This window comes from Acinonyx jubatus, chromosome D4 (assembly GCF_027475565.1).
Source record: "Acinonyx jubatus isolate Ajub_Pintada_27869175 chromosome D4, VMU_Ajub_asm_v1.0, whole genome shotgun sequence".
In the NCBI taxonomy this organism is placed as follows: domain Eukaryota; kingdom Metazoa; phylum Chordata; class Mammalia; order Carnivora; family Felidae; genus Acinonyx; species Acinonyx jubatus.
Genome location: NC_069391.1, coordinates 14,141,809 through 14,166,519, shown reverse-complemented (window position 1 = coordinate 14,166,519; position 24,711 = coordinate 14,141,809). Strand labels below are relative to the sequence as shown.

Sequence of the window (24,711 nt, the reverse complement as noted above, 5' to 3'; positions counted from 1 at the left end):
TAAAATAGCAGATGTGTGTAAGGCGTTCAGAACTGTGCCTGGCACATAGTCGGCGTCATCCAAGTGTTGGCCATTACTCCTCCTAGCTCTTATTCCTCACGGGACGACTGTGAGCTTCCTGATGGCAGACGCTATATTTGAGGCAGAAGAGTCTAGTGCTAATGGGTGAGGCTACCTCAGTTCTAAATCCCGCCTCCACCACCTACGAGCTGAGTGATCATGGGCAAATTTCTTAATTTCTCTGTTCCTCAGTTTACCCCTCTGTAAAATGGTAATAATGAAAGTACCGGCCTCGTTGGGTTTCTAGCGGATTAAGTGAGTTGATGAATGCAAAAAGCACAGACAGTGCCTAACGTATAGATAGCACTTAGTGAGCGAATGGATTTAATGAATGCTCTGATCTGCCCTGAACACATTCCACAAGGGTAGCCTACGTTTCCCTTGATGACCCCCTACCTTCTCTTTTTTTCTTAAGATCTCTCATTGTTGCCTCGTGTTTCTCTGGCTGCCAGAATCCCTCAGCCTTTCCTGCAACCCATTCCTGAAAGACCCAGGCACCATTACTCTTAACTAAAGTGTTGGCTGTTAAGGGGTTGCTTCCGTTCATGCAAAAATCCTGACTTTATGGGACACTTCTAGAACCTTGCTATGTCTGAGAACCAGCACTGTAGGCATCATCTGGGAAACGCAGAATCTCAGGGCCATTCCAGACCTACAGAATCAGAGCCCGCATTTCCACGAGCTCCAAAACAATTCCTCTTAAACTTTAATGTGCCTCTGCTTTTCCTGGAGATCTTTTTAAAATACAGATTTCTTGGCTCCACTCAGAGTTTCTGTTCAGTAGGCCTGAGGTGAGGCCCGAGAATCTGCATTTCCACAGGGTGATGGGGATGCTGACCTAAGACAGCCTCTCGGATCAAAGGAATAAAGCCCAAACAGGAAAATTTGAGGCCCTGGGGGAGACGGCTTTTTAAGACAGCACAGCCCTTCCCAGTCTTTTAAAAGCACGTCAGGCAGCCTCTGCCTCTGGCATCTTAGCACAAAGATGCTTTTGATTATTAATGCTATTTCCATATTTATTCAAAATCCTACAGCTTATAAATTCTTTCATGTGTTTGATCTGATTTCATCCTGCAACCACCCTGTAGATTGAGCCAGGAGAAGGGCTCACCTCGTTTCCAAAAGAGAGGACTGAGGCACAGAGAGTTACGAGGGGTAGAAACCCCACAGCCGGCTGGCTGCCATTGGCCACCACAGACTGTGTTCCCTGGGCTGGCACTGAGGTACTATTTCTAATCCTCGAAACCCTCCGAGGCTGACAATGCCACTCTGTCTTCACAGAAGAATGTTCAGGAACATTCCCGAGGTCACAAACAACAGCAGTTCCACTTCTTCACCATAGTTACTTCCCCTTGGTAACAGGTCCTGTGTCTGTCTCTTACACACACACACACCCCTGACCACCCCAACTCCCGCCAAACAGAAAACCCTCTTTCTAGGATAGTCCTGACTTCTCACATCTCCTCTGTTGAAACTGTTAGCCCTGGGCCCCACAGGGGGCTCTGACCTGTGCTGACCGGTGAGGCACAGCTGGTGGGAGGGGACACCAGGCCCCAACAGGAGGGAAGAGTGTACCTCGGTGGCTAAGAGCCTGGGCCCCGGGGCCCAAAAGATGCCCGACCACTTGTGAAGGTGTGTGACCTAGGGCAACGCAGCCTCCCAGACCCTCGGCTGTTTCCTTCCTAAAAGTAAGAATGGTGGCAATCATCCCAGGGCCGTGAAATGTCGATAGGTGCTCCACGAAATGCAATCAGTGTGGCGCCGGGCAAGAAACGTGTTAACGTCACCATCCGTGGCGTGCCAGGGATGTGTTCTTAGCCACCCCAAGTTACATTCGTCATGCCAGGCCCTGTGCGCATCACTTTCTGTGCGCTCTCCCGCTGAAGTCTCGCAGAAATCCTCCCGAGGGTGAATTCTTAGTGCTCCCGCTTTTCAGATGTGAAGACAGAGTCTTACGGAAGTAAAGCAGATGCTTTCGTTTCTACTAATGACCTCTCCGAGCCGAAGGCACAGTGGGCATCCTCAGGGCAGACCTCCCACACCGAATGGTTCCTGTAACACTCCCGGAAGGGGCTAGTGATGGGACACTTGGTCCCTCCACCAGAGCCTACTCTGTCTTTGAAGGGCTCTGGTTGGAAGAAAATGCTTCTCTGGAGGGAGCCCAAATCAATTTCTTTGTAACCGCCCCTCATCTGCGTGGCGGAAAGAACGCTGGGCTAAGAGTCGGATGCCCTGGGCTGGTGTCCCAGGCCTTCCACTTAACAGCCTTCTGACCACCAGCAGGCTGCTCCTCTGGGCCTGTTTTCCCAGGTGAAAATGAAGGAATTGGATGCGATGGGCTCTAGGTCCTTCCTGGCTTGGACATTTCAGATCATATAATTCGTGAGTCTCTGTGTGTGTTATGCACACATATCTGATTATAATGATGGAAACAGTGAAGGAGTGGACATTGTGTTCCAAGGAACAGATCTGCTTCTGCCAACATGTCTGTCAGGGTGGGGACCCTGCCAGCTGAGAAGAATCCAGAAGGTTCTTAGAAATGGAGTTCTCATCTTGTCTTAAAACAAACCCCTCCCTCCCTCCTTCCCTTCCCCTTCCTGCATTTCTCCACCCTCTCTCTTTCATTCTTTCCTTCCTTCCTCCTCAATTCCTTTCTGATTCAGAACCATAAAGCCACATTTCAATCTCCCCATCAGAGTTAAAGATCATGTCCCTGGTGACTCATTTCTCACATGACACCAAGCGTGCAGAATCAGTTTGTTTTCAGGAGCAGAGAAACCTATGCAAACATGACACGGAGCTGCCTTATGTCTCTGAGAGCCTCTCCCATCGGGCAGCTGAAATCCCGGCTCCTGAGGCAGGCGTCGGGCCCACGCGTGGACTTTCACAGGGGCTCCTGGAATCGGACGCAGATCTGGGCACTGTTTGTGAATGTGCATTTTCTAGGAAAGAGTCTATGCGAGAGAAGACAGCTGGGTGCTGGATTGGTAGCTGGGCTTGGTGACCGTAGGAGTTGACCTGGTATTCAGAGTCAGGCCATCCTGTTGTCTGTGTCTGATGTCACAGAACACAAACATCACACAAAATGGATCAACATGGGAAAAAAGAAAAAAAAAAAAAGCCTAAACTTTGCCATAATCATGTTTGAGCAGAAAATGGGAACAGTATCCAAACCACAAAAATAAGCAAACACCTCCCCCTTTCCTGGCTAATGTGAGTGACTGCTACTTCCTTTCCTTCCACTTAGATAAGAAATCTGAGTGCTCCCATTTTTCAGATGTGAAGACAGAGGCTTATGGAAGTAAAGCAGATTACTCCTGCTTCCTGACAGCGTCCAATCCGGAGCAAAGCCTTCCTTCCTTAAACCCTCCCTAAAATAATGCACCACAAGCCCAAATCCTGTAATAAGTCCTATCTAACATCCTTTTCTGAGAAGCTCTATGGTTCCCGTGCTGTGTGTTCTCTTTCATTGCAGAGCCAATGACCTCTGCCTCCTTCGATTGGTTGACGCAACATCTCTTGTCTGTTTTACAACAGTGGCCTCCTGCTGCACTCCTCTGCTCAAAACCTCACAATGGCTCCCCTTTCCCTCTGAGTAAAGCGGAAAGCAAATACCCTGTCCGCGACAGGCCTGATCTGGTCTCTATGCGGTCTCTGGCCTCATCTCCACCCACCTCCCCTATGCCTCGCTCTCCTTCTATTACACCAGCCTCTTTGCTCTTCCTGTAAGACACCAGGCCTGCTCCTGCTTTGGGCCTGGGTACTCAGTGCTCCCTCTGCCCGGAACACTCTTCCCCTAGGTGGCCACCTGGCTCCCTCTCCCGTCACCTCCAAGCCTCTGCTCACGTCTCACTTTGAAGCCCACTCTGACCAGACCACTCTATTGATAATGGAAACCCCTCCTCAGCTACTCCTCAGCTCCCTTACTCTGTTCTCCTTTTCTTTTCCTCATAGTTCTTATCCCCTTCAGACAGTCAGGGCCAGGTGCCCAGGTATTGTCTTTACTGTTCATGATGTGTCTCTCCATTCGGGATCGAAGTTCCATCAGGGTGGGGATCTGGGTACCAAGCGCCTAGAGTTGGGCTTAGACTACAATTACCAATCAGGGCATGTTTGTTGGATGTTGCTGAATAAATTAGCATCATTGGGGCTGGGAGGTAAGACTGGACATGACTTTGGCTCAGGATTCCTCACTGAGGAAAATGGAGTGAGGCTGCCTGTCTCAAGCTTGGCACACTGTCAATTCCACATATTTTCTTAAGACAGAGTTTCCTAAACGTCAATCTTGTGCATGCCAACCTCATGATTTTCCCAAGAACAAACTATACTTTTGTTTACTTAAAACTTTTCCTTAAATAGACTTATTTTTTGACAGACACATTTATTTTTGAAAAAAATTGTGTATCGTGGTTTTGAGGTGCTAGTTGTATTTTTTCTAATATATGTTAACACAAACATATAGCTGAATCGCTATATCACCTACCCAAAACTAATATAACCCTGTATGCTAACTAACTGGAATTAAAGTAAAAACTTAAAAAAAAAAAAATAAACATCTAGCCATTAAAATGAATAGCGTTCGTTTGTAGCATCTAAATCTTCTTACTGCCTCCAGTGGAAACCTGCCTTATGCTTTTCCCTTCAACCAGAAAGATCCTTCTGCCTCCCTCTCCCTACCCAAATCCCGCCCGGTCTTTAGGAGGTCCGCGGAAAGCCCTCTAGCTCACACACTCACTTCTCTGAGCTCCCTTCCTACTTCCAGAAAGAAATACATGCCTTGCTTACATGCCATGTGGTTTTGTTTTCTGTTTCCCAACATAAGATTATGAGATACCTTCTTAGAGCTGTAGAAAGGCGTTTGAATGTTCCACTCCCTTGTTTACAGACCACCAAAGAGATGAGAAGGTTTGTCCCAAGTCCCTGCAGGGGCAAAGCCAAGACTAGAATTTGGGCTTTCTGATGCCCCATACTCAGCGGGAATCCACAGACACTTAATGAGTCCCTGTGACACGTCCAGCATTGTGCCAGGCACCAGAGACAGGGGTGAACAGAACAGATCCAGACTTGCCCACACAGAGCTGACGGTGGAGCTAGGAAGCTCCACGCTGAATAAACAATATACCTGCTTGGAGACATAGTTGCAAGTGCCTTGGAAGAGCTGCTCAGGGTGGAGCAGGGACCACAGCCTGTTTGGGGGGTTGTGAAAGCCTCACTAAAGAAGTATGCTGGTGGATTTCTAAAGGGTGCCGGGCTAACTCAGAAAGTTTTGATTTGATGTTTGAAAGCTCTGAGGTATCGTGGGTTAATTAGGCCACTGTGGCCCAACCTATTTGCCACAGTGCTTGGGGAAGAGAGAGACCCGTGCCTCCCAGCACTGCAGCGGTCGGCTCCATACATCCTGCATTTGGCAGGAGGGGGACAGGAGACGCTTCAGGTCAGCTCCGGAGGGGGGCCTCATCCCTTGCTGGCAGAGAGTCGGGGCATGGTTGTTTTTGCCAAGGGAGTGCCCACAATGTGAGCCTTGACATTAACGAAAATAAATTCTCAGCTCCTGGAAGTGGAAAATCTTAGTATTCCTTACAAGGCACACTGCAAGCCTCGTGTAGTTCTGCCTAACTGGTAAAATGCAGATTTTACGAAAAGGGAATGTGTTACAGTCACTGTTACTGTTACAGCCAGAGTTTATCTTCCTGTTTCCTGGTGAGATTTCAATGGAGTTCGTTAAACTATACCTAAGAAACTCCAACTGCATCCTACCTTGGTCTTAGAAAATGAAACCTGACAAGCAATGTGATGGTCATGATGTGGAAGAGGGATGTGTCTGGACAGAGGGAAAGCCTTGGGGCTTGGCCTCCACTGCTGCCCCTTACCAGGCTGGGAAAATTGCTTCACTTTTCTGAGCTTCCATTTCCTCCTCCATAAATTGGGGATAATAATAATCCCTGTACCTTGTGAGATTATTGAGACATTAAATGGGAATCTATTGGGAAAATTCTTTCCTAAGACCTAAAGGTCACTTAGGGGCACCTGGGTGGCTCAGTCGGTTAAGCGGGCCACTTTGGCTCAGGTCATGATCTCTCAGATCGTGGGTTCGAGCCCCGTGTCGGGCTCTGTGCTGACAGCTCGGAATCTGGAGCCTGCTTCGGATTCTGTGTCTCCCTCCATCTCTACCCCTCCCCTGCTTGTGCTCTGTCTCTCTCTTTCTCTCTCAAAAACTAGACATGAAAAAAAAGAAATGAACATCCTGTTATAGACCCTCTTTTAGAAAAGCTCAAACACGGCTCCAAGACCTGGTTAGGGCCCAGCAGGAAGGTCTCCTGATCACCACTTGGCTTCTCCTCACCAGGTGCTGCACTGCGGGCTGCCTCCCAGGGTGATTATTGCTGAGGGAGACCCTGGGGGAAACGGACAGGTGCTGGGAGGGAGCGGAGGGAGTCGTGGGACCCCCACGGGGGGAAGGGGAGCCACAGGGGCAAATGCTCCCACCTTCTCAGTTTGCTGAGGACTCTGAGGCTGGGCCTTCTCAGGTCTCTGCCTCTCAACTTGCCCATCTGTGTGGGTCCAGCCGGCCTCGCATAAAATAATAGGCCTCTTCGCTTTTTCCCACATTTTGAAAGCAAAGTCAGGTTTTAATGACCAGCTCTCTGCCCCTCGGTATTTTCTTTCAAGCAAAGGCTATGTTATTGTAAGATACTCCATTTCAATGGGGGCTATTCTTTGGTCCCCGGCAGACATTCCTGAGCGGTAGGTTTTAGGAGGTGGTCCAATTTTTATTGCTTCTGGTGTCCGATAACCTTGGAACGGGTGTCTGTCTCCATGCCCCCTAAGGCCGTGTTATTTCAGAAAGTTACAGCTCTTAAAATCATCCTCTACTAAAAGCAAAGTGCCACTAATTCTAAGTAAAGTGAGCTTTCCAAATAAGACCAGCTGTGAATGTTAAAAAGAAGAAGAAGAAGAAGAAGAAGAAGAAGAAGAAGAAGAAGAAGAAGAAGAAACAAAAGAAAAGGAAGACACTTCCACAACAGGAGTCCACAGCGAAAACCCTACATGGTTGAACTTCCTCAGGGGTTTTCGCAGCCATTTAGAAAAATGTCTTCAGCAAACTCATCTAAATTAGCCAAGAACGCCTGGCATGATGGGCACATTGCGTTTGTAGGCCAATATTCAATCCAGGTGGACGAATCCAAAGGGTAGAGGTACCTGCCGAGAAAAAAGGAAAATGAATAGCGAAGAGCCCAATTCAAAGGCACTCAGGCTGCTCACCCCATGTGTCAGCCAGACTCTGCTGGGCCGGCCTCCCCCTGGGAAGGGCCACAAACCCTCAAATCTCGTGAAGCTGCTTGGGGCCCCACGATTAAAGGTGGGAATGGCATCTGTTTCAAGATCTATTTTTTTAAGAAGAGATCATAAGATGCATATTTAAACATCTCCCTCTTTACAAACAGAACAGTCTGAGAACTTATTGAGGGGGCAGATGTGGCGGAGAGGGGGTCGGAGGGGCGCCTTCAGAAACACCTACACACCCAGGTGCTCACTAGGTTTATCCATCAGTGAGTTCCCAGCTACCCTGATGGTTATAAGTAGTTCTTTGTTTCCAATTCTCATTGTTTCATTGCTTCTTGGCCTTTTGGCTAAGGTCAAGTGTAAATTCACATTATTTTATTTATGCTCCTAATGGTTTGTTGGTTAACAGCAGGACACATGAGAAACATATAGTGTATTTAAGAATAAATTACACCTAGTTTTGAAGGAAAGATCAGAGGGACTCCAAAATGACTTACTTGAAACTGAAATTGTATTTTATCTGGAGGGCTTCTTTACCCATAATCAAATATTGTCTTCCTTTTTCCAGATCAGCGTTAGCACATGTTGCCTTTTTAATGAAGGTGACGTCAGAGTCTTTCTGGGCAACAGCTTCTCCTGAGAGGCACACACATGTAAGGTTATCACATTCATGTTATAACGTCACGATTATAAACTGTCGCAATTCCAGGACCTCGTAGCTATTTACTCAAGAGTATATGTTTATCTCGAGTGGCAATTGTAAAGTGACAATGTCTATACGGTTAAGACTCTGGAATCTGGAATCAGGCTCTCTGGGACAAACCTCAGCTCTGCTACTTGCTGGCTGTGTGGACCCGGACAAATGAGGCTCAGATCCCTCATCTGAAAGATGGGAGTGACGATAAAACCCACCTTGGGAAACTGATGTGAGATTAAATGGGTTAACATATATATGAAAAGTGATTAGAACACAACAAGTGCTATATAAGTGCTTGTTATTGTAACTCCTGTAGAAACAGGAATTAAAAGAATGTCTCTGTAGTTAAACAATATTAATCCCCAAAATACCAAAAAAGTATTTGGTAGCTGGCAATGGACAACTTTGTAGAAAAATGTAAGACGTGTGAAGGACTTGGAAAATTTTAAGGAGGATAACTTGGGATTCCCAAAGAACTCAGAGATTGGCAAGAAGCTATCTCTCCTACCTGGAATGCATTCCTCCCCATGTTGTCCTGTTAAATTTCTACCCATCCTCAAACACATCATCAATTCTCAAGGTTTCCAGTAAACACTCCCAGAGGCTCTTTCTCATAAATATCTCTCTGTCTCTCCCTTACTCCCATTATACTTGAGCTTCTATCACAGTATTTCACCCCACATGTATCTTCAGCTAGACTGGAAGCTTCTTGAAGCAGGGACTGGGCCTGATTCATTGCTATAGATTCAGGACTGATGATCAGTTATTAAACTCTGACAGAGTTATCCTGTACATAATAGCACATACATCATAATACATAATGTACATAATAGTAACTACATCAATAGCAAACTTTAATTAGTGTTCTTTAACTAGTGTGCACACATCAGCTATCCTGATGACCGTTAAACCATACATGACTTCCCCTGGCAGCAATATCTAAACAATATTCCCAGCACTGTTTACCAACTCAGCCCCTGTCACGGCCTTATCATTATTTTTAAAAGCCTCTGGTTATGGAAAATTTCAAGCATATTCAGAAAGAGGGAATAATTAACCTTGGCTCAACAATCACTGATCTTTTTTTTTTTTTTTTCCATTTATATCTTCACTCCAAGCACCCTGTGTTTTAGGGGAAACACCAACTTGTCATTATCCTTGAACTGTATAATTGCTCTCTGTTTTAAATAGTTTAGGTCTTAGTTTGGCTTATTGTTAGTGTGCAGCAATTCTTGGGTAAGTGGTAAATGTGTGATGTTTTGATATTTATAGACATTTAAAATTTGTATATATTAAAAAATAAACACCCAGAAAGAAGAGATAATAAATTATGCAAAATTTTCTTAACATTTCCTTTTAAATGTCATAAATGTGAATCTTCTGAATGGACAGGAGAACAGAAAAGAAATGATATTAAAAAGAACTACAGCTTGGGGGGCACCTGGGTGGCTCAGTTAGTTAAGTGCCTGACTTGGGCTCAGGTTATGGTCTCATCAGGCTCTGTGCTGACAGCTTAGAGCCTGGAGCTGTTTCGGATTCTGTGTCTCCCTCTCTCTCTCATTGCTCTCTGCCTCTCAAAAATAAACATTAGGGGCACCTAGGTGGCTCAGTTGGTATTGTGTCTGACTTCGGCTCAGGTCATGGTCTTGTGGTCCATGAGTTTGAGCCCTGCATTGGGCTCTGCTCTGTGCTGACAGTTCAGAGCCTGGAGCCTACTTTGGATTCTGTGTCTCCCTCTTTCTCTGCCTCTCCTCGCTTATGCTCTGTCTCTGTCTCTGTCTCTCTCAAAAATAAATGTAAAAAACAAAAAAAAATTTAAATAAATAATAAATAAACATTAAAAAATTTAAAAGAACTATAGCTTGGGAATCATCTGATACTGCACAAAATTGAGAACAGTCTGGAATGTCTTTTGATTCTGTGCAAGAATCGGTGCAAAATAAAACAAATAACTTGCATTTCTGGAATGAAAAGCACTTGATTATTTCAGTAAAAATAGGAGTGGCTTATTATTGCTTATAATGTGAAAGCTGGATGCAATTGGTGCTCAAAAGTTGGGCTGTGAAATGATCGAAGTGCTAAACACCTGTTTTGTCAGAATGACGATCATGGTTCAAATAAACAAACTTTGTGATCATCAATGAGAAAAAAACAGAATAACATGCTAAATCAATTTCATACAGTGAAACATTTGAAACAATAAAAACCAGAAAAGCATTTTATCAGAGTATTGATCCACCAAATAAATATTTTGAAAGTATTATTAGAATCCAACTCTAGTCTATGGCTAACAATGATCAAGCATTTTCAGACTCAAAACTCTTGATAGAATATCAAAAGAGAAAGAAAATCAATATAAACATATTGCAATTTAGATTTATGGTCCTACTTACTGTAAAATTTATATCTACTGAAATGAGAGCACAGCTTTTTGGAAAATCTAAATAAGGTGATAAAATTAAATTCCAATATTTTTTTATTAAACTCTTTTTTTAAATGTTACTTGCTTATTAATTAATTAATTAATTAATTAATTAATTTAGAGAGCACATGAGAGTGGGGGAGGGGCAGAGAGAGAGGGAGAATCCCAAGCAGACTTTGCACTGTCAGCACAGAGCCCGATGTGGGGCTTGATCCCATGAAACATGAGATCATGACCTGAGCTGAAATCAAGAGTCAGACGCTTAACTGACTGAGCCACCCAGGCGCCCCTTAAATTTCAATAATTATTGAGAAAATCAAGTACTTAACATCAAAAGTGTTTAAAATAATGTAAAAAAAAACCCTGCCGACTTTGAAGACTGCTTAATGGGTTTTATTGATATCAAGGTACTGGAAGGAATAACTGAACAACTGTTTGAGAGAATGGAGTCAATGAGGAATATTCATGTGAACTCCTTACTGGTGCAGATGCAATGCCAAAGAGGAGTCTGGGCTTCAGCAAAAATTTGGAAGTTCCCAGCTGTTCAATTTGGCTTTGACTGAATTATGTATCAAGTAGATATCAAGTGTCTCTGGACAATATAAAGATACGAGCCAAGCAAAAGATCACTTTAAATACTGTCTTAATAAATTTAGTGTTTACTACCACATATCTAATACACACTAGACAGAAGTAAGTAATAAGAAAGCTTTAAAAATTGTAATAATGAAAACAATTGTAATAATCAAAATTGGAAAAATATTGGGATTTTGATGGGCAGCTGGTAGTGCTAGAATCGTGAAGGCAGTTTGGAAATTATGAGTTTGATAGATTCACTTTGATACATAATTATGTACACAATTGTGTTATAGGAGCAAATATTTAGAAAGTGGATAGATATACTTTTTGGTGATTTGCTTATGATAGTCTAGCAATTTTGTCAATACCATCTTTAGCTGTTCAAGAAAAGATATTTCAGTTTTGATAAGCTCACAGATTACAGAATGATAAAACCATATAAAAATAAGTAAAGGAAACTACAAAAGTGGAACAAGAGCTGTTATAAAATCAAGAATGATCATAAATTTGATATAAAGCAAAATAAAGTCAACTTAAGGGAAAAGCGAATTTATGAAAATATTTTTGTTTTAGTGACAAGAGTTAAAAATATGACAAACTTTTCAGTTTTTTAAAAAATTTATGAAGTCTACATTTTTTGCCTTTGACATTTGGAAAACTGAGGGTTGAAGGGGAATAAAAATTAAGAAAATCGGGAAAGCTAAATATGGCATTTCAATAAATTGTTTTTATGATTTAGCTGATAATAGAGATATGTTGAATATGTAAAAATGTCAGACAGTATCCAAAGGACTAGAAACACTTTGAATGTAATTACTACCAATTTAGCTTGAGCTGAGAGAGACTTCATTACCATGAACAACACTGTCACTATAGGAGAAATTACTTATTGAGATTATAGGTTGTGTAAAGACTATCAATGCAATAGAGATGTAATTGGAAATGTTTGAGGTGGTTCCTCATTGTCAAATCAAAGCTCAGATGGGCAATTCTGTAGTGAGGCAAGCAAAATAAAACTGACAATTTCTAAAAATAAAAAACTTATTTGGAATTATTAGAATGATTTAATGGGGGCGCCTGTGTGGCTCAGTTGGTTAAGCGTCCAACTCTTGATTTTGGCTCAGGTCATGATCTCACGGTCCTGAGGTTGAGCCCCACATCAGGTTCTGAGCTGATAGCACAGAGCCTGCTTGGGATTCTCTCTCTCCCTCTCTCTGCTCCTCCTCAGCTTGTGCGTGTGCACATACTCTCACTTTCTCTCTCAAAATAAATAAATAAACATTTAAAAAAGAATGATTTAATGAATCATTTGTGTGGTAATTTATGTAATCTGACAAGCAGCATTACAACATTTATAGCTTAGTTTAATTAGAGAATAAAAGGGAACATATTTTTAAATGTTTTATGTGTTATTTTACATACAAGTTCATTTTATTCTATTGGTTATTGAAACTCTCATTTATCTTCACTGGGCCTCTAACCCAAGCCTTTGTACTTCACAGATGTCCTTAACTGGTTTCCCTCTTTCTATTTGTGTTCCTTCCAACAGAAGAAAGCCAGAGTTATCTTTCCTTTTCTTTTTTTTTTCTTCAATTTTTTAAATGTTTTGAGAGAGAGAGAGCCAGAAACAGAGTATAAGCAAGGGAGGGGCAGAGAGAGCCAGAGACGCAGAATCTGAAACAGGCTCCAGGCTCTGAGTTGTCAGCACAGAGTCTGACATGGGCTTGAACTCACAAACAGTGAGATCGTGACCTGAGCCGAAGTCTGATGCTCAACCAACTGAGCCACCCAGGCACCCCCAGAGTGATCTTTTAAAATCATAAATCAGATCATGCTATTTGCCTACCTCAAACCTTTTATTAGCTTCCCTTTGGACTTCTAGAATAAAATCCAAATTTCTTGCCATGCCTTATAAATCCCTGTATGACCCAGCTCCTGTATATCTCTCAGCCTCTTCTCATGCTAGGCTCTCACTGTCTCATTATAGCCCAGTCACCCCCTGGGGTTCATCAGTTCCCTGATGGTGCCTAGTTGCTTGCTGTCTCAGGGCCTTTGCATATTTGGTTCCCTCTCTGCCCCGTCCCTTTAATGGCTACACCCCTAAACGATGCCGTCTGTTATCACAATACAGAAGCTTCCCACACTAATTCCATATCTCAAATATAGTGCTGGCTATGATTAATAATTGTTTAATTTGTTTTTTTCATTTCCTTTTTAAAAACACGTGTCTCCTTATATTATGGAATATAAGGTTTATGAAGGCAGGAACCGGTTGTGTTACTCAAGTTGTTTTCTCTGTGTCTAATAAAATGGCCCATAGTAAGTACTAAATATTGGTGGAGTGAAAGAATAAATGAATGAATTCTCACCAGCTTTGTAGATATCCAGGAGGGTTGCCGTGTACTTAACAAAGACATTTTCTTTGGTGATGGATGTGATACGAACTTTATAAGCTGGTGGAAGAAACAAAGAATTCGTGCTTAATATCACTAATGCCGTGTCCAGTAGAAGCCAGAGTTTCTCAAACAAATGAGAAAGGAAGCATAGCAAGCTTTTACGGGCACCCTGAGGTAAATCTCATTTCTTCCAAAAGGCTTTCCTAGATTCTGATAATGACTCATGGTTCTATTCTACTTAGAACCATTTGCCCTCGCCACTGTTACAGAACGGGCTGATTGGGATAAGAGCAATATTAAATTAAAAGACAGAAGCACACTAAACAGACAAAAATATGACTTTGTTAGATGGAGTGTTCAGATTCTGATCCTTTAAGATTAGTGGGGTCATGCCCATGGGGAACGTGGAGGAGATCCTTCTCCATAGGCCCACAGAGGGTTTATCTACCATTCAGGCCTGCCCTGTGGGCCTCCTGTCTCCTTGCCTTGATCCCTTGCCTACCTCCACTGGCTTTGATCTTTGGGTTTTGACAGGATTCCGTTTTCTGACTCATCTTTGCTTGGATTCACAGCTATCTGACACGAGACATTCTCTATCCTGGTTTCTCTTCCTTCAGGCGTTACCTTTTAATCCATGGTATTTGATCTCACTTTTGGAATGGGAAGCTTAAAGAGATCTATCCCATCTATGTGGCCTAAGAAAAGATCTCATTTTTGCTTTGGGTGGGGTTGAAGTGAATGATCTGAAAGGTTTGCCCATTTTGGGGATTCTAGCTAGCGAGCTAGATGAATGAACTCATTGTGCCAGAACAAAAGCTGAGTAAATTGGTAGTTTAAAACAGATTTTAAAATGTCCCGAATTTCAGATTTATGTCTCTATGGTGCATATGGGCAACGTACCTGCTCTGGACATAGGTGGAGAGAGGGAAATATTTTATTTCGTTTTTATTTTATTATTCTAATATCAACCCATAGTCTTCAAAAAAGCCAGATAAGCCTTTTCGTGAGAATAATAAACTACATCCAGATTGCATTTATTCTATGTGTTAAAACAGGTTTTTGATATTCAAGAGTTAAAATAGTTCTAAAATGGAGGGAAGAAATAATTTGGTGAAATTTTTATTTATTAAACAATATAGTATTCAAATCTTAATGTGTTTTAAAACCTGCAGTAGGTCTTGGCTGAGTTAGGCAGCTTTTTTAGCTTTTTTGAAAAATCAAGATGAATTCTAAAAAAAGAAAGACTATAAACCATACCCAATTCATCCTGAGATGGCTGCATTTCCACTAAGAGAGGTCAGTATAATATAACAGAAATGATACTGGAGACCAGGATGCATCCTCATTTTCCTACCGACTTCTTGCATAAATTTGAACAAATTACTGAGTCTCCCTGAGCCTCAGTTTCTTCACTGGCAAAATATAGATAATTCTCTGTTACATCACAGAAGTCTTAGGGGGCCCCACTGAGGAGCCATATATGAAAACAGTTGGTAAACACAAAGTGCTGAATTAGATATACTTATCTTTCATTTATAAATAACACCCTACTTACACACACACATGGTTTGAGATAGTGTACAAAATGCTCTCTTTCTCTCTCAAAACACACACACACACACGCACACACACACACACACACACACACACACCAGAAATAAATAAACATTAGAAACTATGGATAGAAAACAAGACTACAACCATACTGGGCATCAGATTTAGCTCTGTGCTCCGGGTTACCAGAAGGAGATGCTCCTTTTGAAGTGAAAGATTGCAGTTCTGCATACATTTAAAATGATTTAGTACCGATATTTTTACCTTGTCTTTAAAGGGAGTTTGAAAAAACTCCAAGCCCCCGAACCACCTTTGTCTCTCCCTCTGCTCTATTGACTGGAAGAATATGCTAGTGAAATCTTACATCTTCCTGGCTTCTCAAAAGTTTTCTTTAACTATATTTTAGTTCAGTTTAATTCAATATGTTTAATTCAATGTGATCTATCGGAGTAAAGTGTCTTGGCCAGGAGTGTACATCACTCCAATCATTTTAAATGAAAGTTACATTTCTTTCCTGAAGGATGAATGATTTTGCATGTTAATGCCAAAAATAGATGGCATTTTCCTTCAAGGGAACACATGGAGTACAGTACTCACAGATATAATCATTGTGAAAGGTTGTTGATCTTTCTAACTGATCACGTATTCATAACATCTCATGTTTAATGGAACTCTACATTGAACCTTTGAACTTACCATAGGCAATGTCTGGTTTACATGCTGTTTCTTTTCTAGTATCTGCAGAGATTGTCAGATCCAATTCTGTCTGCATCTGCCCGCAGTCAGCTGGATTTTGCGAAAAGTTCTAAAAGTTAGGTTAACGTAAAGAAGCAGCCACTCCCTTTGCATTAAACACAGTTCTCATGAGTCCTGAGACAATCCAGTATAACCTTACAAATACCAGACACCTACAACCTGTCCACTTTCTCCTCTTCCACAAAGTAAAACATTATGCAAAGCAAAAACAAAACAGACACAAGCACAAACAAAATCTTGAACATGAAGGCTTAGAATGGGCAGTCACTCCACATTCAGTTCTTTAGAAATGTATATGTTTTCACGGAAGAAAGGAGGAAAATTTTCCCATTCCCTTCCTGCCTTGAAGGAACCAAGATGATACCTGGACTGATTTATGGTTATAAAATGATATAGTAGGTACCTAAGAAATGTATAGATGTTAAGGTTTCTGAAAAACAAAATAAACCCCAAACCAGCTCAGACCCACATGGAATCGGTTGTTGACTGTTGTTGGGTTCTGGGTCTTTTTCTTGACCAAGAAGACTGTCTTAGGTTTACAGAAGACTGAAGGTAACCGAACAATAAACAGAGATGTCACAAAGTGGGAAGGACAAGGGAAAAAAAAAAGAAAGAGGAGCTAGTGGCTCAGTCTTGAGCCTCTGTTCTCTTAGGTTGTGGTCCTATTACATTAAAAAGACCATGTGAAAAGTAAAAATTTCGCATCATGCTATCCCTCTGATATCCAACAATTGTCTAGATGGTGTTTCTCCCGCTCTGTATAGTAGAAGCTATCAGGATGTTCACGAGTTGTTGAGAAGTAGTTTTATCATATTAAAGGAATCAGCTTTCAATCAGCTGAGATTATATGTCTAGTTCTGAGGAATGAGTTTGTCAAATAGCTTCCCCCAGATTAGCCCTGGATTATGAGTGGCTGCTTTAAACAAGCATGCAGCCTAAACATGTTAAATGAAGTTTACCTTCTATGCATTTGCATGTTACTCCTTCACAGACTTTCTGCAGTCTGGCATCGAATGGGTTATAGAACATGGTGCACTGCTTATCTGTGGCAATGAAAACATAGTTAGGAGAAGTGGCTTGATTAACTCTCAATACATTCATGGATCAGTGAGTCTCCCATGGGAACTTGGAGATCACGTATCCCAAACCTTTCGATTTTGTAACTTAGGTGCAGGGAGGTTAAATTGTGAATTGCCTCTCCTGGCATGGGCCCCTTCCACCCTCCCTCAAAGACTTCCCTTTCTATTCTTGAAACTTACTGTTCCATATTTATTTCTTAGAATTAAAATATTTGGTGCTTCCATAAATGAGAGGAAATAAATTGTGTTACACGAGAGTCAACCGAAAGAGCTGTAATTGTTTAGGCTGGAGAAGAACAGGGGAAGTGGGGCTTAGTATGTTCCATGTGATTCCAGAAGACACAACTAGAATGAATGGATATGAGAGTTTGGTTCATTTTAAGAATTTTTTTTTTTTTTTTTTTGGAATAAGTAGAACTGCTTCATGTGGACTTGTCTGCCCTATGACCCAAAGAGCTCTCCAATCACTTAGTATTAGAGGCTGAGTGATCAAAAGTGGGGGTCATTCACTCAACATTTATCAATACATGTTATATACTGAACACTGAGTTAGATGCTGGGGGCACAAGGACCAAAGCCTTCCATCTGGGTTTGGTGAGAAAGACATGCAAACAGATAACAACAAAGCAATGTGACAACTGCTACAACGGAGCCCTTGGCAAAATGTGATGAGAATATCAGTGGGCAAGGTGATTCTTGGAGGATGAAAGAAATAGGGGGGCGGGGGAAATGGGCTTCTCCAAAAACGAGAGATGTGGTGAGTAGTGTAAGGAAGGCAAAGTCATCCTCTGCAGAAATCTTCGAGTCAAGCTGATTACCTGGTCTGTGGTATTCATACACCGTGAAAGTAGCAGGATTCAGAAACCCAACTTGAAACAGCTCAAATATCCGGAACCGAACACAAAGGAACTCATCAGAAGGAATCTGTCCGACAAATTCAAGGTTTGAGGAAATTAATGGGAGAGAAGAGACTCAGCATTTTTAGCCTGTAGATTTTGGATAGTGATTGGGAACGGGGAACGGTGGGAGGTGGAACTTACCGAATTCAGTTGCAGGATAATATGTCCATCTTTGATTTGGTAATCAGCTAATAGTTGGTCTACCCTTTCCACAAGCTAAGAGAGGAAAGGGAAGGCTTGAATTTAATTTCATGACCTTTAAAAAAATTTTTTTCTCAAAGTTGATCTTTTTGTTTAAATGCTTTCATCCAATATTGGGATGTTAGACATGGGGATGTAATCCACTATTCTAAAAAGCTGAAAAGCAGCTCCTCTTCTTGAAGAAGTCTGGACATGTTATCATATGCACTCACATTTTGTTCAGACCATGCACACATATGTCCCCACTTTACTTCGGAAAATCAAAGCTTAGGTAGATTGTTGGTTTGGAAAGAATATTCTAGGTGGTTCCATGAAAGTGATATATTAAAAGGAAAGAAAACAGCTTTATCTGTAAAATAATGCAGTAAAGAAAACCACACATCCATAACCATATGTAAAAGACAACATTTACAGCTTTTAAGTCTTCCTGGTTTGCACCGATTCCAGTAGGCAAAGAGATATCCATCACTGCATGGGAAGATCCCGATGATGATTCTTCTTTGCTGGGCTTGTAGCTAAAACAAATTAGAGATTAGGAAATGCAATAGATACGTGGACAAGATTCTTCAAGAAAAGGTCTTATTTCTTAGTAGGCTTTAATTTTTAATTTGGGCCTCCACTTCCTTGCCTCTCTATAATACATGCATTGCAATCTCTAAATTTTAGAGTTGCAAGAGACTTTTGAGTCATCTATTCTAACTCTTGCTCACTTGGCAAATACTTTAAATGGACCACCATTCTGGAGCTGGAAAACATCATAGAAGTCATTCAGTCCAAGCTCTTTAATTAACTAGTTGAGGAAACTGAGGATGAGAGTAAGGTACTTGTTCAAGGTCACATGACTAGTTCACCCCAGAGCTGCATAAACCTCTTGATTTCTATTCTAGTTCTTTTTTTCTAACAGAGCACATTTGAAAAAGAAAATTAGTTCTATATTGGAAAAAGACTCAATAAGCATGTTTAGGAAAAGACTGGAAGGAAATACCTAAAATGTTAGCAGCTACTTTCTCTGGATGGTGTGATTCATAAGTGATGATCTCTTTTTCTTACCCATGCTTTTCTGTGTTTTCTAAATTTTCCACAATAGATAATTTATTCTTTAAAAATTTTTTTAATGTGTATTCATTTTTAAGAGAGAGAGAGCGCACAAGCATGGGAGGGGCAGAGAGAGGGAGACACAGAATCTGAAGCAGGCTCCAGGCTCTGAGCTGTCAGCATACAGCCTGATGCGTGTCTCGAACCCATAAACCACGAGATCATGACCTGAGCTGAAGTCAGGTGCTTAACCAACTGAGCCACTCAGGTGCCCCAATAGATAATTTATTTTAAAAAAGTGTTTGAGGACTATCCTTTGCTAGGAATTGTGTTTGGGAGGAAGCTAAGGAAAAAGGCAAAGGGGGTAAAATGGGAGATTTAGTGTTTAAGTTTTTTTTGTTTTTCTGATAAGAGAGAGAGAAAAAAAAAAAACACTGAACTGGGGAATCAGGAAACTTGGGATTCACCCAGTTCTGCTGAGACATTTCCACAAATTGTTCTCCCTTTCTAGAGCTCATTTTCTTATTTGCAAAATAAACTGTGAAGAAGAATGAACTTGTGTGTTAGTTTTATCTTTATAATTCCAAGGCTTCGTTTTGAGTGGCAGAGGTTGATGCTACCATTAAGCAGAATTAGAAGATTTAAAAGGGGCAAGTTGGCAGGTCCGGGACTGGGGCCCAGGGACAGGGGCAGAGTATGGTTCTGCAAAGGTCGAGTTTCAGGTCCCAGCTTCACCTCAAGATGCTTGACAGGTAGCCAGACTTTTGAGAGTGGAGCTTAAAGATCAATCAGGATTAAAGGAAGAAACGGGGGAGACAGTGTCGTAGGGGGGCAGATAAATTGATCTCACCTGAAGGAATGAGTTTTAATTAAATGGGAGGTTTTATATGAGATAGAGGTGGCAAGGGATCCCTTTCCCCCAATTGCACCTAATCAGGGCAGACCCCATTAGATGTCTTGCATGTAATAGTTACCGTAAAAGATATTATAAAATCTCTGGTTACAGAAATTTAACCCCATTCTTCACCAAATTAACAATTAACAACAGACTGTAAGACAATGTGGAACTGTAAAATGATATCTGGACATCTCCCCGTAACTGGGCGGGTGAGTATCACCAGAAGCAGAGACCTCTTGCTCACAGATGCAAATACTCTGTCAACAGAATGGAAAAGGGCCTCCTGAATGGAGAATGTCTATGAAAAGTTGCTGGAGCCTTGATGACTGGTTGCCATGGTGACTGTTTCAACCATGGAACAGAAACCTTCCTTTCAAGAAGCCCCTTGCCTGCTGCCAAAGACAGCAATCTCCCCCAAAGGCATTTTGTTCAGAGAGGAGAGAAGAGAAATCCTTTTTTTCTTCTCTTATGGATACAACAGAGAGGTTGTAAAAAGCTAAATACAGGAAAGAGACCCCCTGAATACAGAAACTGTATGCTGGTGTGGTTTTTTTTTTGTTTGTTTTTGTTTTGTTTTGTTTTTTGTTTTTAATCAGGAGAGAGAATATTGGATGGCAGAGAATTTTTCACATAAATAAGTACTACACAGTTACTTTTGGACTTTATCCAACCTAACTTCAGCTTTACAGAGCCAAAGCATATTCCACCTGGCTTTTTTGAACATTCTGTTCCGAATTTGTAAAAGTCAAAAAATAGAAAATTCAATATTACATCTCCATTTGCCTTCTTTTGTATATTAGCAATCTGGAATTAGGCCTCCTGTCAATGAATTCAAATGAATGAGTTTGTTTTTTTTTTAAGTTTAAATTTTTGAAAGTGACAGAGAAAGCACGAGCAGGGGAGAGGGACAGAGAGAGTCCCAAGCAGGCTCCACGGTATCAGTGCAGAGCCTGATGTGGGGCTTGAACCCACAAACTATGAGATCACGACCTGAGCTGAAATCAAGAGTCGGAAGCTTAACGGACTGAGCCACACAGGTGCCCCTGTAATGAATGAGGTTTTGATAAGAGCCTTTGTAGGTATTGCACAGCTGTGGAACATAAGAACTCGAAAACACCTGGGGATGAGATAGTTCAGTATCCTTGCCCTACAGAAGAGGCCCAGAGAAGTGAGCTGGTTTGCTACAGGTCACATGAGGACTTTGCAGCAGAGGCTACGCCCCCAGGTGGCCTCCTCCACTATCAGAGAGCCCTCCTTTGCGCCCACTATAGGGTCCCACACCGTGACTCTGGCTTTGCCCTGAACAAGTTTGCTCCCCTCTCCCTGTGACAAGTATTGTGAATATAAAGACAACTCCCCCAGAAGAGAGGTACCCAAGAGCAGAAATGGCAGTTAGGAGGAAGGGAAAGGGGAACCTTCTTAGCAGAAAGACATGAGGGAATGAGGAAGGATGTTTGAGAGGGAACAGAGGGCAGAGACTGGACAGGGATGGAAGGAGATATTGTGAGCAGACTGGCCAGTGAGGGAATCCTGAAGAGAGAGAGATTGGGCAAGCATTGGCAATGGCTGGGAAGGAGGCAGTGGGAAGCAGTGTGCTGTTCCTTGAGGTCAGTGGGCTCAGGTTATACTGATTGGAGGAGGTGGCTCAGATCCTGGACTGGGTGTCAGGGTCTGCGGCTTGAGGCCCTGGCTTTGCCACCAACTCTGTGACAACTTGGCGGGTTACCTCACCTCTTTGTGTCTCTGTCTCTTTATTTCTAAACTTTTTTTAAGTTAATTTATTTATTTGGAGAGAAAGAGAGAAAGCATGAGCAGGGGAGGGGCAGAGAGAGAGGGAGAGAGGGAGACAGAGAGAGAGAGAGAGAGAGAGAGAGAGAGAGAATCCCAAGCAGGCCCAGCACTGTCAGTGCAGAGCCTGATGCAGGGCTCAAACTCACAAACTGTGAGATCATGACCTGAGTCGAAACCAAGAGTCGAAGGCTTAACGGACAGAGCCACCCAAGCGCCCCTCTTTATTTCTAAAATAAGGGATTACAATATCATCCCTAAAATCCTTTTCATCTCAAATCTATGACACAACTCGATGGAATTTCTGAGTTATCCATACTGAGTGCTTTGACATCACATGTGATGATCAGTAAAATCAGCAGAGTACCAACCACAGAAATCAGTTATTGAGAATATGAAGAATAAGGAAACAGAGCCCAACAGCAAGTGCTGAGGGGTAATGAAAGGAAGAAGGCAGAAGCCTGTGCTCTAACATGGCTTTGCCACTGACTGATTCACTCTATGTGAGCACTAAGATACGTACACATATTTTCAAAAGCCTACACTTTTAGAAGTGTTTTAGGATGGTGGATGTGGTGAGCAGAATAATGGCCCCTGAAGATGTCCACGTCCTAATTCCCTGAACCTGTGAATACGTTACCTTATGCAGCAAAAGGGACTTGCAGATGTGATTAATTTAAGGGTCTTGCAATCAAGAGATTATTCTGGATTATCTGGGGGGGGGGGGGCCCAGTGTAATCACTAGGGTCTTTATAAGGGAAAGAAGCAGGGGAGATGGTTGCCTCCAGCATCTGGAAGAGGCAAGGAAGTGGATTCTCCCCTAGAGCCTCTAGGAGGAAGGCAGCCCATTGATTTCAAGCAGGACTTCTGACCTCCAGAATTGTAAGAGAATAAATCTGGGCTTTGTAACCAGTAAGTTTCTGGTAAATTGTTACCAAGGAGCAACAGGAAACTGTTACAGTGGCCAGTTCGGGGCTCTGGAGTTAGCCTGCGGAGGGCTGGTGGCTCTCGACGCTGGCTGCCATCAGGATAACCTCTGGGGGTGAGGCTAGAGTTTTGGATAGTTCTTTTTTTTTTTTTTTAAATTTTTTTTAACGTTTATTTATTTTTGAGACAGAGAGAGACAGAGCATGAACAGGGGAGGGACAGAGAGAGAGGGAGACACAGAATCTGAAGCAGGCTCCAGGCTCTGAGCCGTCAGCCCAGAGCCCGACGCGGGGCTCGAACTCACAGACCGTGAGATCATGACCTGAGCCGAAGTCGGACGCTTAACCAACCAAGCCACCCAGGCGCCCCGAGTTTTGGATAGTTCTAAAAGCTCTTCAGCTGACTTCCATGTGCAGCCTGAGTTGAGAACCACTGGCTGATAATGGCTAGGGAATTTTCTGGGGGAATGGGATCTAAGTAAGAGAGTAGAAGCTGCTTATAAGAAAATCTTTTGCTTTTTCTTTTCCTCATCCTTCTATCTCCTCTCTACCTTTCTGGAAGACAGAAAAAATCGATATTATACTGTTTGAATTAGAAGAAGGCCAAATGTGGGAGGGAAAACTATGAGCAAAAATGAAGCTGTTCTACAAAGTAGCCAAGAATACCCATTATGTTCTGCATTTTAACAAGCGCACAATTTTGCATCTTCCGGCCATCTTAAAACTCCAAAAGATGTAAAGAGATAATACCACGGCACAAGTGAGGCCCTGAGTCTGTGCTCCCCTCTGTGGAAACAGGCTTACCTGGCACATGCTACTATGCGTTTGTAATCTGAGTCGCTGTAGCGTCTGTAGCTGGAAGCTGCGCATACAAAAAACAAGCAAACAAAAAATGAGAGTAAACCATTCTTAGCTGTTTTGTGCCCTGTCGCAACAGAATAATTAACGAAAAGGTCCCTGAACACATTTAAACATGAGTTTTGATTTGGAAGCTGGCGCTGCTGGTGAGTTTAATGGCAATTCATGGCTGCTGACAATACCAATAGCTGTAACAGTTCCCTGCTCTCAAAGAAGTTATGATTTAAGGAAGGAGTTATTGAAGGTAACGTGTTTGCAGAAGGTTGGAGGGAGAAAGGGCCGATGCTTGGATTCACTGGTGGCCGGAAAGTTTCCTGGAGGAACAGGCCTTTGAGCCGCAAATGGAAGCTATCAGGGCAGAGGAGAGCATGTACCCTGACCCCAGAGCCAAGGTTAGAGGGGTACTTCAGGGTGCAAGGGGGCTTGCTTTTGGAGTGGAGGAGAGAACCAACCCACCAGAAGAGGGATGTGAAGGCCACAGGTAGAAAAAAAAAGGCACACAATTACAGCGTGTATCGTTCTGTTTTACCTTCTATGTCTTGGGCTTCAATTTTCAAATGAAAGCTGCAGATTTCCTCAGAAGTACTGGTTTTCTGAACCACAGTTGTTACCTACGTTGGGACGTGTGAACAACAGTCTATTTAAAACAGGGCAGGGCAGCCACTCTGGAAAACAGTGTAGAGGTTCTTCCAAAAATTAAAACGAGAACTACCCTATGCCCCAGCAATTGCACTACTAGGAATTCATCCAAAGGATACAGGAGTGCTGATTCAAAGGGGCATATGCACCCCAATGTTTATAGAAGCACTATCAACAATAGCCAAAGTACGGAAAGGGCCCAAATGTCTATCAACTGATAAAGAAGATGTGGTATGTATACACACACACACACACACACACACACACACACATATATAATGGAATACTACTTGGTGATGAAAAAGAATGAAATCTTGCCATTTGCAACAACATGGATGGAACTGGAGGATATTATGCTAAGTGAAATAAGTCAGAGAAAGACATATAACACATGACTTCACTCCTATGTGGAATTTGAGAAACTTAACAGATGACCATGGGGGAAAGGGAAGGAAAAATAAGATAAAAACAGAGAGGGAGGCAAACCATAAGAGAGACTCTTAAATACAGAGAACAAACTGAGGGTTGATGGGGATGGGCTAAACAGGTGATGGGCATTAAGGAGGACACTTGTGTCGTATGTAAGTGGGATCACTGGGTTCTACTCCTGAAGCCAAGACTACACTGTATGTTAACTAAC

At 42.4% G+C, this 24,711-nt stretch overlaps 1 protein-coding gene across 1 annotated transcript in view; it reads right to left on the bottom strand.

Moving 5' to 3' along the window:
• Positions 1–457: 457 nt before the first annotated feature.
• LOC106986632 (complement C5) overlaps positions 458–24,711 on the bottom strand; it is a 91,494-nt gene continuing 67,240 nt past the window's right edge. Inside the window, exons 32-41 of the mRNA XM_015084812.3 lie at positions 23,962–24,043; positions 23,379–23,436; positions 18,340–18,442; positions 17,868–17,942; positions 17,646–17,751; positions 16,708–16,791; positions 15,689–15,778; positions 13,412–13,495; positions 7,842–7,980; positions 458–7,260 (exon numbers count right to left, since the gene is read on the bottom strand). Coding sequence (XP_014940298.2) covers positions 7,122–7,260; positions 7,842–7,980; positions 13,412–13,495; positions 15,689–15,778; positions 16,708–16,791; positions 17,646–17,751; positions 17,868–17,942; positions 18,340–18,442; positions 23,379–23,436; positions 23,962–24,043 — 960 coding nt within the window. The 3' untranslated portion in view covers positions 458–7,121. The remainder of the gene's footprint in view (positions 7,261–7,841; positions 7,981–13,411; positions 13,496–15,688; positions 15,779–16,707; positions 16,792–17,645; positions 17,752–17,867; positions 17,943–18,339; positions 18,443–23,378; positions 23,437–23,961; positions 24,044–24,711) is intronic.